Source organism: Triplophysa rosa, linkage group LG3 (assembly GCF_024868665.1).
Source record: "Triplophysa rosa linkage group LG3, Trosa_1v2, whole genome shotgun sequence".
Taxonomy (NCBI): domain Eukaryota; kingdom Metazoa; phylum Chordata; class Actinopteri; order Cypriniformes; family Nemacheilidae; genus Triplophysa; species Triplophysa rosa.
The window spans coordinates 9,983,307-9,997,266 of record NC_079892.1 but is presented as its reverse complement, the minus strand read 5'-3'; the positions used below and the strand labels follow the sequence as shown (position 1 = coordinate 9,997,266).

Sequence of the window (13,960 nt, the reverse complement as noted above, 5' to 3'; positions counted from 1 at the left end):
TCTAGGAATACAGTAACAATAAAAAAACTAAAAAAAAAAGATTATTAAATGTTTATATGTAAGCTGACCTACACGGTGTTCCACAGCTTGATTTAAAGATGTAGCTGCACCTTGCGCACACTAGATGGCGCAATTGAATAATCAGACCGGTGCCCGTTGAAACCGTCTGACATCTTCACGCAAACGTGCAGTTGTCAAAGCACCACTGATCTTTCTGCATGCCGTTGTGCTTATTCCAGTAACAACGCTTATGTAGATTTGCCACTGACACAAATTCAAAGCCCCGCACGTGGACTCATTTCAAATGAGAAATGCTAAGTTGATGTAATTCTGTCAACATGTCTTTTAATAAATGAACTCGTTATTTGCAATTGATAAACTCCAGTTTGACTCGATTCGGTTCAGGATGAAGAAAGCGTCCAAATTGCCCAATCATGACAGAGTGGGAGTATTTGCGCGATACTCGTGAGCTCCGGGTCCCTCTCGCGCGCCGTCCCTCCCAGCAGCATCAAGCGATCAGCGCACGAGCGAGCGGCAAAAGAGACAGGAGCGCAGCCACCTGCAGGTATGCCAGCGTTTATCTTGTTATTTTCATCTCTTTTCACCTACGACGCATTATTCTATAAAATGTTTTTGTGGTTGTTTAATTGTTGCTATGCAGTTTGAGAGGCACTGTAGTTTTAAATGTTTCTAGCTGATGCTTCTGTTTTATAAATGATGCATTTTATAGATATTGCACGAGTAGCCTATGAAGAACATGTTTGGCGCCTTTCTGTCAGTCAAAATGTTGAAAAGTTTCATACAATAACAGCAGTGACGTGAACAATGTGTGCAAAGCTATTTCTTCATCCCAAGAAAGGGACACCGACCACAATCTGTGCACTGATGCGTTTTGATGAGTTCTTATGCAACATCCCTGACTGTTCGTTTGCTTTGACTTTTTTCAGTTCACATTTGTCAAGCATAATAAAGCAACAAAATCGCATTTGCTTTAGTGTACAGTTGCAGGTGTGAATAATAATAATACAGTACTGTAAATGTGCTTATTCATTTAATTCAAGGAATCCATTTAAAATGACTGAAAAGATCTGCTTTAAACTCTGTTTTGTCAATTTTCTTATTGTGTCTTATACCCCGGACTCTATTGATTCAATTGATTCCAGGCAGCGCTGATAGAGAGGCGATCTATACAAGTATTCATTAGAGGCGTCTATGGTTTAGGGAGGGATTGAATGGCAACAAAGCATTTGCGCGTGCATGTGCATGTGTCCATCCCTGCCTAAGATGACATTTGATCACATTTTCAAAAATTGTAATATGCATATTCCTGCAGAAACGCATGCATGCTTTAAATGCAAATTGTCTGATTTATTTCAGCAAATAAACATATGGGCCGTGTCACTTTTTTTCACACTATAGAGGTGCCTCGCTGTGCTGCACGTGTGTGTTCTAATAAATAATGTGCCTGTTCTTTGCTTATGAAAGCATATTCCTCTGCTGTTCCCTCTCACACAGGATTCAAATGGGCTGTGACCTCTGTAATTGAGGAGCCTGCAACTATGTGATTACTTATATTCCACCATCCTTGTTCATAGAGCACCTTTTTACCTTTGGCCTCCAAAATCCCGACCCTACAAATCCAATGTTCTTATCGGATTCCAGCATTTGGTACACGGTGGCTCCAGTGAAGAGCACTGATGACCTGCTTCGCTCAATGCTTCCAACCGGCTTCCCCCCATATTAACTGTACGACATACTGCTATCCCATCGCTCCTTGCTCTTTTGGTTCCACCCATAGCCTTATGCCGCCATGGTGAGGGCCTTAGCATGGTATGGTGGTTTTCTTTTGCTGACGGCGCTGACCAGTTCTGTCGGCCAGCGCGCCGATCCCCTGACGCTCCCTGCCCCTGAATATGCCCATTCTGTACGACTGGATGGCGACATCATCCTGGGTGGTCTTTTCCCGGTGCACGCACGAGGCGAGCGTGGCGCCCCCTGTGGGGAATTGAAGAAGGAGAAGGGGATTCACAGATTGGAGGCCATGCTCTTTGCCATCGACCTCATTAACAAAGACCCCGACCTGCTGCCCAACGTAACGCTGGGGGCGCGCATCTTGGACACCTGCTCACGTGACACCTACGCGTTGGAGCAGTCGCTTACGTTTGTGCAAGCACTCATCGAACGCGATTCTTCCGATGTGCGATGCGCTAGTGGCGAGCTGCCCATTTTTGCCAAGCCGGACAAGATCGTTGGTGTGATAGGTGCTGCGGCTAGCTCCGTATCCATCATGGTGGCCAACATCCTACGCCTGTTTAAGGTAATTTTGTTGAATGCTACACTACGAATGTTAATGAAAGCTCGTAAAGTTGCACTCAGTAATTTTGATACTCTTTAAAATTTGCAAATGAGAACATTAATAGACAAATCTATCGCAGCTGTTTTTCTGATACCTCGTATCTCCATATTTTGTGATTTTTATTTTTAGTCATAAATCATTATTATTAGTCACTCCTTATGTTTGCCACTGGGTTTTGCAAATATCTAACCAATAAAAAGTAGGCTATTAAAAAGTGTTTGTCAACACTTTTCACTTTCCATTTCCTGAAAAACAGCGAATTCGGATATCCGAGGTTTTGGAAGGACAGCAACAATATGTCTATGTATGTAATGTACATTCACACGTGACTTGTTATATCAGAAATCTAAGTCTTTTTATTTATTATTTGTTATTTCTTTATTTGGTTTCAATTTTTTTTCAATTTTATTTGTTAGTTCTTTACATGGAGCGGGTCATGTCATGGGGTGCTATAAGATCACATGACCAGCCAAATACTACTCACTTTATCTTGGAAACTCATCTAGTATTGAACACTTTGCTTACAAAATGAATGTCATCAGTAACGAAACCTTTGCGGAATCTGTACCAAAAGAGTTTCACTTCTCAAGCTTTTTGGCAGCTCTTTCCTGACTTTTGTTGGTTGTAGTAGCCTGCAATAGCATCTGTTCCAAAAGCTAATCGATAATCAATTGAGTCTCTTAAACAGTAAACAAGGATCAGCTCATAAATATAAATGAATAAAATATTTCAGACTTTTCCGACAGGTCGCCAATAGCATTTAACGCAGGATATGAAAATGTTTCCGGATTCTCCTTTCTACTCTGATTATTATTTCTGCCAGTTAGGCTGTGCATAAATTCTCCCTTTGGTTCTTAAAAATCCTTCCACTGGGTTATCTTATGTTTCATGTCTCATTAATAATTGAGCGTCTGTTACAGATGCTAAATATAACCGGCTTGTAATTGGATCAAAGAATTGGTGTCGTATTTATCCCATGAAGGAATTCACCTTTTCAACTGCAAAGAAATCAGACACACACCATGACTTCTGAATAGAAGCTTGTGCTTTAAAAAGAAAGGAGATTATTTGTTATGGGGTCTTGTTTTTATTATTCATAGAGTGTGTTGCTAATCTGATCAGTGGATTGTGTTTGCTGGATGACTACATAGAAAACATTGGCGAGCTGGTTGCATGTAGTTCATTACACAGATCTTGTGAAATGTCCGGCTCAGTCAGCAACAGCGTAACATGCTCATACAGGGACTTCACCAGGTCGTCTCTGATTGGCTGCTGCATTGTTCTACACCTTGCACATCCATCATTTAACTCAGATATTGATTGTGTTTTTATTTCTTTTTACATGGTCTAAAAAGCTCACAGATCATTTTAAGCTGATGTGGTAGATGCTTCATTCACTTCGCTCTGAAAGAACGGAAATCGTCCGATTAGGACATTTTAGAGCGTACCTGACAAAGTACAGTAGAAAGTGTGTAATTGGATGACGCTCCCCAAAATTCTACCTTATTGTCTTTTCGGCTTCTTCCTTGCATTGATCTGCAGTGACTGGACATTTGAAAGCGATACTTGCCTGGAAGTCTCATTCAGGAGTCACGTGATAGAAGCCAATGAGTTGGATCTGGTATGGATTGATTGTAGCTCAAGGTTGCAGATAAGAGGACGTTTGGTGTCTAATGGGCACAAAGAGGATTTCAGATGTTTTTTTTAAAATATATTTTTTTATAATGTAAGAAGTTAGACAGTTGGTAACATGAGCAACAAGGAGGCAAGAGATTTTCTGTGTGTGCGTGAGGGAGACAGAGACTAAGCATGCGAGACTACCTCCGTCTGTCGTGCCATGTCCGTTGAGTAAATCAATAACTTTGTCATCATATAATTTTAACGGTCAGTGTGGTAGAGTGATACAAAACTGTAAAGAGTCCCAGTGCTGTTCTTTTCCTTGGTAGTGCTTCTCGTCCAATCAGAATCAAGAACCAGAACCACTGTAACTGGTATAATGAAAGATTTACCAAGTAAAGATGGATTAAATATTTCCCAACACTTAGGGGCGGTTTCCCGGACAGGGTTTAAGACTAGTCCCAGACTAATTTAAATGTTAAAGGTGTCTTGATCATAAACAACTTACACTGACATATCTTTAAAAAGATCATTGCCATTGTTTTGTCTTGAGATGCACACCAGTAATGTTTTTTGTAAGGTATGTTTTTTAAAATAATTTAAATATCCCAATTTAACTAAGGCCTAGTCCTGGTTTAAGATAATCCCTGTCTGGGAAACCGCCCCATAACATTCAATCACATCTCACTTGGGCTCACTAATAAAAACACTTTCACAGGCAGATAAAGAAGAAAGTTAAGAACAAATTAACACTGTCACACCGGCATGTATATTCTATATTTCATGAAATGGAAGAATTAAGGAGACGTTTCTGATAAAGACTTTGTACTGGTCTCCGTAGTGGCAGACCGTGACCAGCAGAGGTAACGCCTACCCCATTCATCTATCTTGTAACAAAGATGTGGAACTGTAGACATTAACAGCGGTAGACCTGAGATCACAGTCAAGACCAGTAATGGCAAAGCTGATGTTGAGGATAATGCTGGTATGTGTTTAAAAGACACGAAACCTCTAAGGGTTAAAATGAAAACATACGTTTCTAACACTGTAAAAAAATTCTAAACATTTATATTTTTCAGTTGGCTGTAAATGTTAGGAAGGAACAGACTTGCACAAGTGATGATTTGCAAATGTGCCAATTAAAAAAATGTAGATTTTACCAGTCACTAGAAAATTTTGAGTTGAAGCCTGGATTTTTTTATAGTGAAGCTATAGGATAGAAATATTAGAAAGTAATGATTTTCAACATCACAGTTGTTTTTCTTTGATAGCAACAAAGACAAACAGAGAGCAAATGGAGTGCTTAAGGCTCAGGCTTCTCAGATTTTTCTCCTAGAGAAAGGATTCTAGATGTTTCTGTGCTCAGATATGCCAAGACAAACAGCCAGTTGGCTCTTTAATCTGTACGACAGGGCAACAGTAACCATATTTAGGATTAATTTAATGTGTATATATATTGATATTTTTTCATATACAGTATATATATATATATATATACAATAAATATTGTGATGCATGCAAGAAATTCCAAATCGAGGTATACCTTTGGGTGGCTTTGTGATTATCGTATGCCATACTGAGTTCCTCTGTATATTTTGAAATGGCAATTGTCTCATTGGCATATTAACTTGAAATCATGCGTGCCGGGTCATTCCAACGCATTATACGCAAGAATTCACCTAATCAAAAACAGTTTTTTAAGGTTGCTTTGCTATTCCCAGGATATAATCTCCTTTTGATGATTCCAGTGTTAATATTTCATTTTTTCTCGTTTCAATCCAAGCAATAATGGCTTTTGTAATAAGGTGTGCTGAAGTAACTGTTTCATGCCTGAATGGGCTTAATAAACAACACGGTGAAATAACCACGTTCTCAAACATGAAATTAGTCCTAAGCCTAGCCTTTTTGTTTATCACCTAAACACACTTGTGAATCGTCAAAAAACAAACAAAACGGAAATTGACATGTTGCTGTAAAATCAAATCCATCAGGCTGTAATATGAATCGTGAATGGAGTATTAATGTGTGAACGGACCTGATTTGTTTTGCATTCAGGGAGTGATTGCCACCTTCTGATCTCCATTATGGAATTAGATTAGGTGAAGTGTCGCATTGCGGTGTTAATCAATACAGCGGCTTGGCTCGATCGAAGGAAACGGAGGAGGGAAGCTATTCATTCTTTCCTGTAGCTGAGGCTTTGAGAAACATCTGTGTTTTCATGCCAGCCTCCCACGCCGGAGTTCTTGCACTGTGATAATATGTGGTCAGTGCATTAGTGTGACTGTCGCCCTGTATTGACTCGGTGAAGAGATACGAGTGGGGTCAGCCCACCTGAGGGCACATGCTTTGGCGGGACACAGGAAATGAGGTCATAGAGTGCAAGGCTTAGAGAGAGGAGGCTTCTTGAGTGTGTCACGTTCAGATGGATGGAACTAGACGGGGGTAACAGCAAATGAGATGAAGTTAAAAAATGCAATCCATTTGAAAACGAAGGGCACTGCCAAAATACCTACATTTGTGACTTATGTGTTAAAAATAAGATTCTAAAGGTACTTGTGAGTTACTTTCTTTGTTTTTCTAGAATATTGTAGTCATAAAATCTACCATCAGGCCAATTTTGGAATGCTTATTCCTTATTTATTCTTTCCATATTTAGAGTTTTGCATTTTAAATGTGGGAGTGTTTGCACTATTATAATGCGCTTGATATGAATCATAATACATTCTGTGGCTTTATCGCACTTGAAAAGACGTTGCTCCCCGAACCCACAACATTGTTAGTGCTTTGCAAGCAGATCAGTGGACGACAACCACCTGGCACTCCAAACAAATCTCTATTCTCACCTGGACAAGTGGATGTGTTAGATGCTATTTATAAAGCCAGATTGTCTCTTATTTTTATAACCGGAGGGTCTGTGCAGTTCTGTCTTCAGCTGAGGAGTTGATTTTTCTAACTGTAAGCGGTTTTACTTAAACACTGGTGTGGTCTCATTGCCAGAATGCACGTCTGTAAATTTCTGCAGTACACTGGAAACAAACGCATGACCAGATTGCTGACTACACCATTGTAATTGGACTAATTGACTGCAGTTACAAACCTCAGTGGAGAAAGAAGTGGATGTAATAAATAAAAGCCACTTTTAGTGTAATTTTTCAGGGAAGATGGTGTTGTATATACAATTATCTTATGTGTTATTGCTTTAACGGGTGATTTGTGTCATTGAATCTCTTACGCATGCAGATGCTATTCCTCTAAAGCAGTCTATTTAGACAGCAAGTGATGTGACAACGATGGTGTGGTGAGAAACCAAGGTACAGGCTGTCATTTTAAAGATAATTTTAGTTTAGCATTATGTGTTAGTATCCCAGTTTACCTGTTTAGAATGGCTTAAAAAGGTGAAGTGTGTAATGGCGCCACTAGTGGCACCAAGTGGAACTGCAAAAGTCACTTTTTCCAAAATCATTTCCCAACACAAGCTCTTATGAACTACAGTGTTTGGGTGTTTTTGAAGTCAACTTACTAATGGGCTTGATGCATATCAAGCCTGAAGGATGTATTTTAACAGGAAAAACTATAAACTTCACGTTTAGGAGAAACATCAGTGTATTTTCAGTATGTCTGCTTGTAGGCTCATGAATTATACATGACTGAATTAACTGCATGTGAATTAATGCCACATAATGTGATGCTGAAATAAAATATTTAGGGGCGAACATAAAATATTTAGAAAACAACAATTACAGTGTCAATAAAACAGCAAAGGCAACTGCTAATTGGTAATAACTTCTTTAGGCTGTTTACACCAGCAATTAGGGCTGTCACGTTTGAGTGAAGTACGGGAAAATGCTGCTGCATCCGAAAGCCAGAGGGCGCTCTCGTGCGGAAACTCCAAATACGCACTGCAGAAGAAGACCATAACACCTTCTAGAATCTAGGAAATGCCTATGGACATCTTTTTATCACTGTTACTCAAGCCTCATCAGGTATTTTTATGATAATAAAGTATATTTATAATGATCGTGTTTGACGGGTGTTGCTTTTTCAAATGCACATTATAAGCGACACAAACTCGCACTGCTTTTAGATCGAGCAGCATATCCTACTGATCCCAGAGACGTACTTCACGGACAAGCTACGCCATTAAAAAAAATATCGACACATTGCATATCGCAGCCAGCTCGATTACAATAGGATTTAGTGGTATCGCGATAAATTATCGTGCAGCCCTGCCGGCAATACCAGCAAATTCACCTGCAGAACATCAGTGTTTGAATTTGTGTATTACCCGAATCAAATTTGACATTTTTCAACCTGATCTCTCAGAAATTTGTATTTTACGAGGTGGCTAATTTGTATGATTTCTTACTATGTGAATTATACCAAAACGTACAATTATTATAGAAAAAAGTAATACTGAAGCCCCACCCCTATACCTAACATCACTGGCATAAAGGTAAATCATACTAAAACGTAGAAATAATATATGAATTCATACAAATTAGCAATCTTGTAAAATAGTTATGAATTCACCTGAGATTGTGTTGCACTTTTAAGTATAAATGTGTAGATAAAGGATTATGAATAACCATATACAATAATTTGTTACAGAAATTATTTCAGTGTTTTATTTGTGTATCGAATCTTAAACGGTTTATTACTTTCTGTTGACGCAGTCTGGTGATTCTAGTGCTGTACTGTTAGAGGTGACTGTTCATAGGTATTGTGGAAGTGCAAACACTGTGGCTTTGATTTTTTTTGAGTATGGTGCTATGTTTAATTAATTACACAAACATCAGCTCAACCTGTGGCCTTTATTTGGGATGGGGCTGTTTGTCTGTCCAACTACAGTACTAGAGGAACGTCCAGAAACCTTAAAGGGGTGCTGCAATGGTGTGTCATGCATTCTGACTTCTTTACCATGTTAAACGTGCTGTCTTCTCATGCTTAACATGGTCAACTTGTCAAAAAACGAGTTGGGTGTATTACGTAGTATTTCTGTGCTCGATACACTCCCCCAGCGATCGTACAGGTTTCGGAAAGTTTTTTTTTGAACATATAAAACTGTTTCATAACAATTTTTCTTAGTCCCTTATTGGACAATTCTCCCGGAAAAGCACGCGGCACGCCCACGCGGCAGCAAGGAGAGCAGGAGAAGGAGCATGCGCAGACGTCACTTTCACTTGTGTGTAGGAGAGAGAGAGAGACTTGAACAAGGCGTTTGTTGTTCACTGCATTTGGGTGATAAACGGTGGATATAACGCTGGATTTGGAGATCGTTTGAAACTGATATATGGAGCCGTCCCAGCGCTAAAAGATGCCGGACATGAACCGCATGCGGTGAGTGAAACTGATGTCTGTGTTTTGTTGGCAATGGGTGCGCACGTGCTTTAGTTCAGCCTACCCCTCCCCCCGCTTGCGCCGTATGCTTTCGGAAATAATCGTACAGCTGTATCTATCTTTTATAAATGTGATCAAACTAAATACTCTTCGAAGTATGCAATACTACTCTATAGGTACTCAAGATTAATATGAGATTGGCAGAAACAACGTGTGTTAGGGCCGCTTTAAAAACAGTCATTATATTTGCTAATTTAATAGTATTCGAAGAATTTGTGTGCAGCTTTTCTTCTGGGTTGCCTCCAGTTCTTTCGTGCTCGTGAATGTTTAACAAGTGCACTTTTGTGGTTCAATGCAGATTATGAATCACTGAAATGAATCTGTTCATTGCCGAAGAAGTGGTCATCTTGATGGGGTGGCAGCTTTTGCAATTTAATCCAGCGGTAGCGAGAAATGAAACCACCACCAATTCACTACACGACAGGCATTGGGAGGTGTCTTCTGGGACTTTCCACTCTGAAGAACTGTGATGGATTTTAAATGGATCCATTCTAGCTACATTTCAGCTTTCTTTCCTGCCATTGACAGGATAGGTATGAAGAGCTGCTCAGACCCAAATTGGAATTTCAAGCAGCGTGTCTGGTGACTAATTTATGTGTTATGTGTTTTTTATGTGGCGTGTTGATGTGAATCGTTGCACTCTTGGCTTGGAAGCAACATTTATTATTACAGTCTTTATTAAGAAACACAAACTAGATGTTTTATGAAATGGTGAAAATGGGATGGCTCAACCAAAAAATAAAATTCTGTCATTTGTTCACCATCACAGGACCTTTTAAAACCTCTATTTAAAACCTCTTTTATTTAACCCAAAGAAAATATTTTAAGAAATGTCTCAGGGATTTTGTGTCCATACAATGGAAGTCAATAAAAGAATTACATTTTTTGGGTGAACTATCCCTTTAAAAACCCCTAAATGTCATCTAAAACAACATGTTTCTGCGGAGATCTGATAACACTGTTAATAGTTTCTGTAACCTGTCATGTCCCTTCAATGTAATATCTGGATTAGGATGCCAAATTAATTGCAATCCCATGGTGCGCTTTCATTTTCTGTGCTTCATACGTCCCCCGAGGGCGCTTTAATGAGAGCTCTCGCATCTAATCGGTCAAGCACATCCTAACATATGACGGCGGTTGAATAAAACTACACTTTGATGCCGGCGACGTGCGAGTCACCCCCCACCCCGTTACCTTCAGATACACTCACAAACACTCACACGCTCCAATCAATCACTGTGTTTGCAAAGCCCGAGGTCAAGCATGCATATGTATGAAAAGGATCCCACAAGCGGGCACAGTCGATTGAACTTAACATTCTTGCAAGTGCTGCCGTTTTCTGATAAGCCGTGGCAGCCAAAACCAATATTGCAACTTTTTTGCAAAAGTTGTCAATAAAAGTCCAGCCCTTTTAAAAGAAAGTAAAAATACACAATGCGATTATGGATCAGGTTAGCTTCTGTGATGAAATATTATTTTTTGCTAGGATAGCAGAAAACTGATTTAAGTAGGTTTTTCACTTTTGTGTTGCACATGGCAGCTGTGAATCTAAGGAGTGTGAAAAATTAGTGAACAATATGGAGTAAAAACATAATTTTGGATGCAGTGCTACATGTATTAGAAGGGTCGTTTTCTCGTGTTTTTCCGTCCACTAAATCTGAGACAGACTTTGTTAAAAATGAAGCATTAAGAAAATAGCTAAAACAGTGTTTTTTTCGAAGGGGCTTACTAAACTCTCCATGTTTTCAATGAAAAATGATCACGCTTAAAGTGATAGTTCACCTAAAAATATGAATGTTGTCATCGTTTACTCACCTGCTTGTTATGTAAAACCTGTATGACTTTCTTCTGCAGAACACGAAAGACGATATTTTAAAGAATGTTGGTAACCGAACAACGGCGGTACCCATTCACTTCTATTGTATAGACCAGTGGTTCTCAAACTTTTCAGATCAAGTATCTGTCTTTTAATAAAATTAGTTGTTCCAAGTACCACTCTGTGTTTGAGCTGCCTGTCACGCGCCTGAGTTACATTGACCAATGATAACTAAACGATAAATAATACAACTGTATTCAAATTGCACATAGGCTATATGAGATGTATTCCGTATTTATCGATCATGTATTAAACATTTTACATTGTATTTAATACACAAAATGAATATACAGTTTTTAATTTCCTGTCATGTCACGTACCACCAGGGGTCTCTTAAAGTACCACAGTTTGAGAACCACTGGTATAGACAAAACCAATGCAAGTCAATGGGTACCATTCGTTGTTTGATTACCAACATTCTTCAAAATATCTTCTTTTGTGTTCTGCAGAAGAAAGAAAGTCATACAGGCTTAAAATGACAAGAGGGTTGGTAAATAAAGACAGAATTTTTGTTATTTTGTCATTTTTGGGTGAAACGTCCTTTAAAGGGAAAGTTCACCCAAAAATGACAAAATAACAAAAATCATTTACTCACCCTTATTCATTATTCCAAACTTGCATCTTTCCCCTGTGAAACACAAAATAAGATGTTTACAAAATGTTTTGTCTTAATAACAGGGTACATAACGAGCTTAAAAAACGACCATCTTTTTTTGTGTTTCACTGAGGAACGTCAAACAGGTGAGAATACGTAAAGATGAGGAAACCATTCCTTTAATCTTGTGCTTCAAAGAATGACCAGTAGCACTGCTTCTAATAGCTACTGATACAAATGCGGTTGCCACAGTAGATCCATCAGTCTGTAATATACATCATAAGTCGGTCCTCTCTCACAGTGTCCTGGTTTGGTTCCAGTGATCTCACTACCTCTCAGTGTGTAATACATCCTGATGGGGGCTGAACTGTCCGAAGTGTTTGCTTATGGAGAACAGAGTGTGAATGAGGGATTAGCCGAGCAGAAATGAGATCCGAAATTCAATTTTAAAGAACATGGTCCGCTTTATGCTTCTCATCACTCCTAATGGTTTTGGTTGCAGCCGAGACATAAAGTGTTAGCGGTGAGTTTATCAGGCAACCTCCGGTGCTTCTGAGATAATGCATTGTGTTGGGGAAGTGAACCTGTGTACTTCATATTCTAGTATGCAGCGAAGCAAGCAAATTCAATACACATGGAAGAATCTTACATTAACAAACATAATCAGAGCTTGAATATATTCTTTCATGCCTAGTTAGGATATACAAGCTGTGTTCAAAATGTAGTGAGCTGCCTATCAAAAACAGACTTTAAAGGGGTGGTTCAACCAAAAGTACAAATTCTGTCATCATTCATTCACCCTCTTGTCGTTTAAAACCGTACATGACTCTTGGAACACACAATAAGATATTTTGAGAAATGTCTCGGGGTCAATAGGGTCCCATATTGTTTGCTCACCAACGTTCTTCAAAATATCTTCTTTTGTGTTCCAAGTCAGAATTTTGTCTGCTTTAGCAAAATCATGCCAGAAATGAACCAGTTGTTTATTTTTGTTTATGCAAATGTGAAGTTGTCCTTGCAGCCTGTTTAGTGTCAGGTGAAGAGATCTGCATAAGTGTAATGAGGTAATAGGTCAGCATCTGTCTAAGGCTTGTGGCCTTACACATGACTACACATCTTAATTTTGCGAGGCTCGTTTGTCTTCCCTGCAAAATTAGGAGGTCAACCGTATATGGGATCAGAATTGTTGCAATATTCTGAATAAATAAACTATGATCCGCAAATTAATATAGAGAGTTTCACAAACATTTTTTAAATCCACATATGCACAAAAAGCGAACCATAAATATATGTTAGACGTTCCACAAAAAGAAATGGAATTCACAAATAAATACAATGAGATTTGCAAATAAAAATATTTACAAATTTATTTCAATGGCATTTATTTGTAGATCACTTTCTGCACATTTGTGGATCGCTTTCTGCGCATTTGTGGATCGCTTTCTGTGCATTTGTGAATCGCTGCAAGCATTTGTGGATCAGTGCACGCATTTGTGGATGGCTCTCTGTGCATTTGTGGATTTTGAAACATTTCTAACGTCAAGACGTGCGCACAATCCACAAATAGGTGGACTCCGCCCACTATCTACTCAAGCCAATCGGGTAACTTCCGCTTTCGTTGTCCAATAGGGCACGTTCTAACTTCAGCCAATCACGTTTTGTTCTGCATTCGATAAAATATAATCTGTTTCCCCGATACTGCATGGGTAAGCAGCTAGTTCGCGCCGCACACTCAGCGTGGCGTGGAGTTTCAAGGTGCGCAGCGTTTGCATTGCAATGCGCACTGCAGCTGTTGGTGTAGGCTACTACCAGTATAACGATGGCAGAATTAACGTGGGGGAAATCATCAGCACTGTGAATTTCTATGTCATTCATAATTAAAAATAAAACATAATTTAATCAGTCATCTCTGTTTATCCCATTCCTGAATGATCTCTGCTGCTGTGGTTAAACTGTTCTGTATACTGTCTTAACTCTTGCCACAACAAAGGATGTCGATCCTTTGACTATGATCTTGTGCACACAATATATTCTCAAATTCACACAGCAACCCCAAAAGTAAACGATGTAGGCCTAGTAAAATTTGTGTTTTCGAACCTTACCATAGTAAATATTGGTA

General features: G+C 39.1%; 1 protein-coding gene across 2 annotated transcripts in view; it reads left to right on the top strand.

Moving 5' to 3' along the window:
• The first annotated feature begins 403 nt into the window (after positions 1–403).
• The window catches only part of grm8b (glutamate receptor, metabotropic 8b), a 139,677-nt gene continuing 126,120 nt past the window's right edge, over positions 404–13,960 (top strand). For both annotated transcript variants that reach the window (XM_057329407.1, XM_057329406.1), the window contains exons 1-2: positions 404–565; positions 1,516–2,317. In XM_057329407.1, coding sequence (XP_057185390.1) covers positions 1,811–2,317 — 507 coding nt within the window. In that variant the 5' untranslated portion in view covers positions 404–565; positions 1,516–1,810. The remainder of the gene's footprint in view (positions 566–1,515; positions 2,318–13,960) is intronic.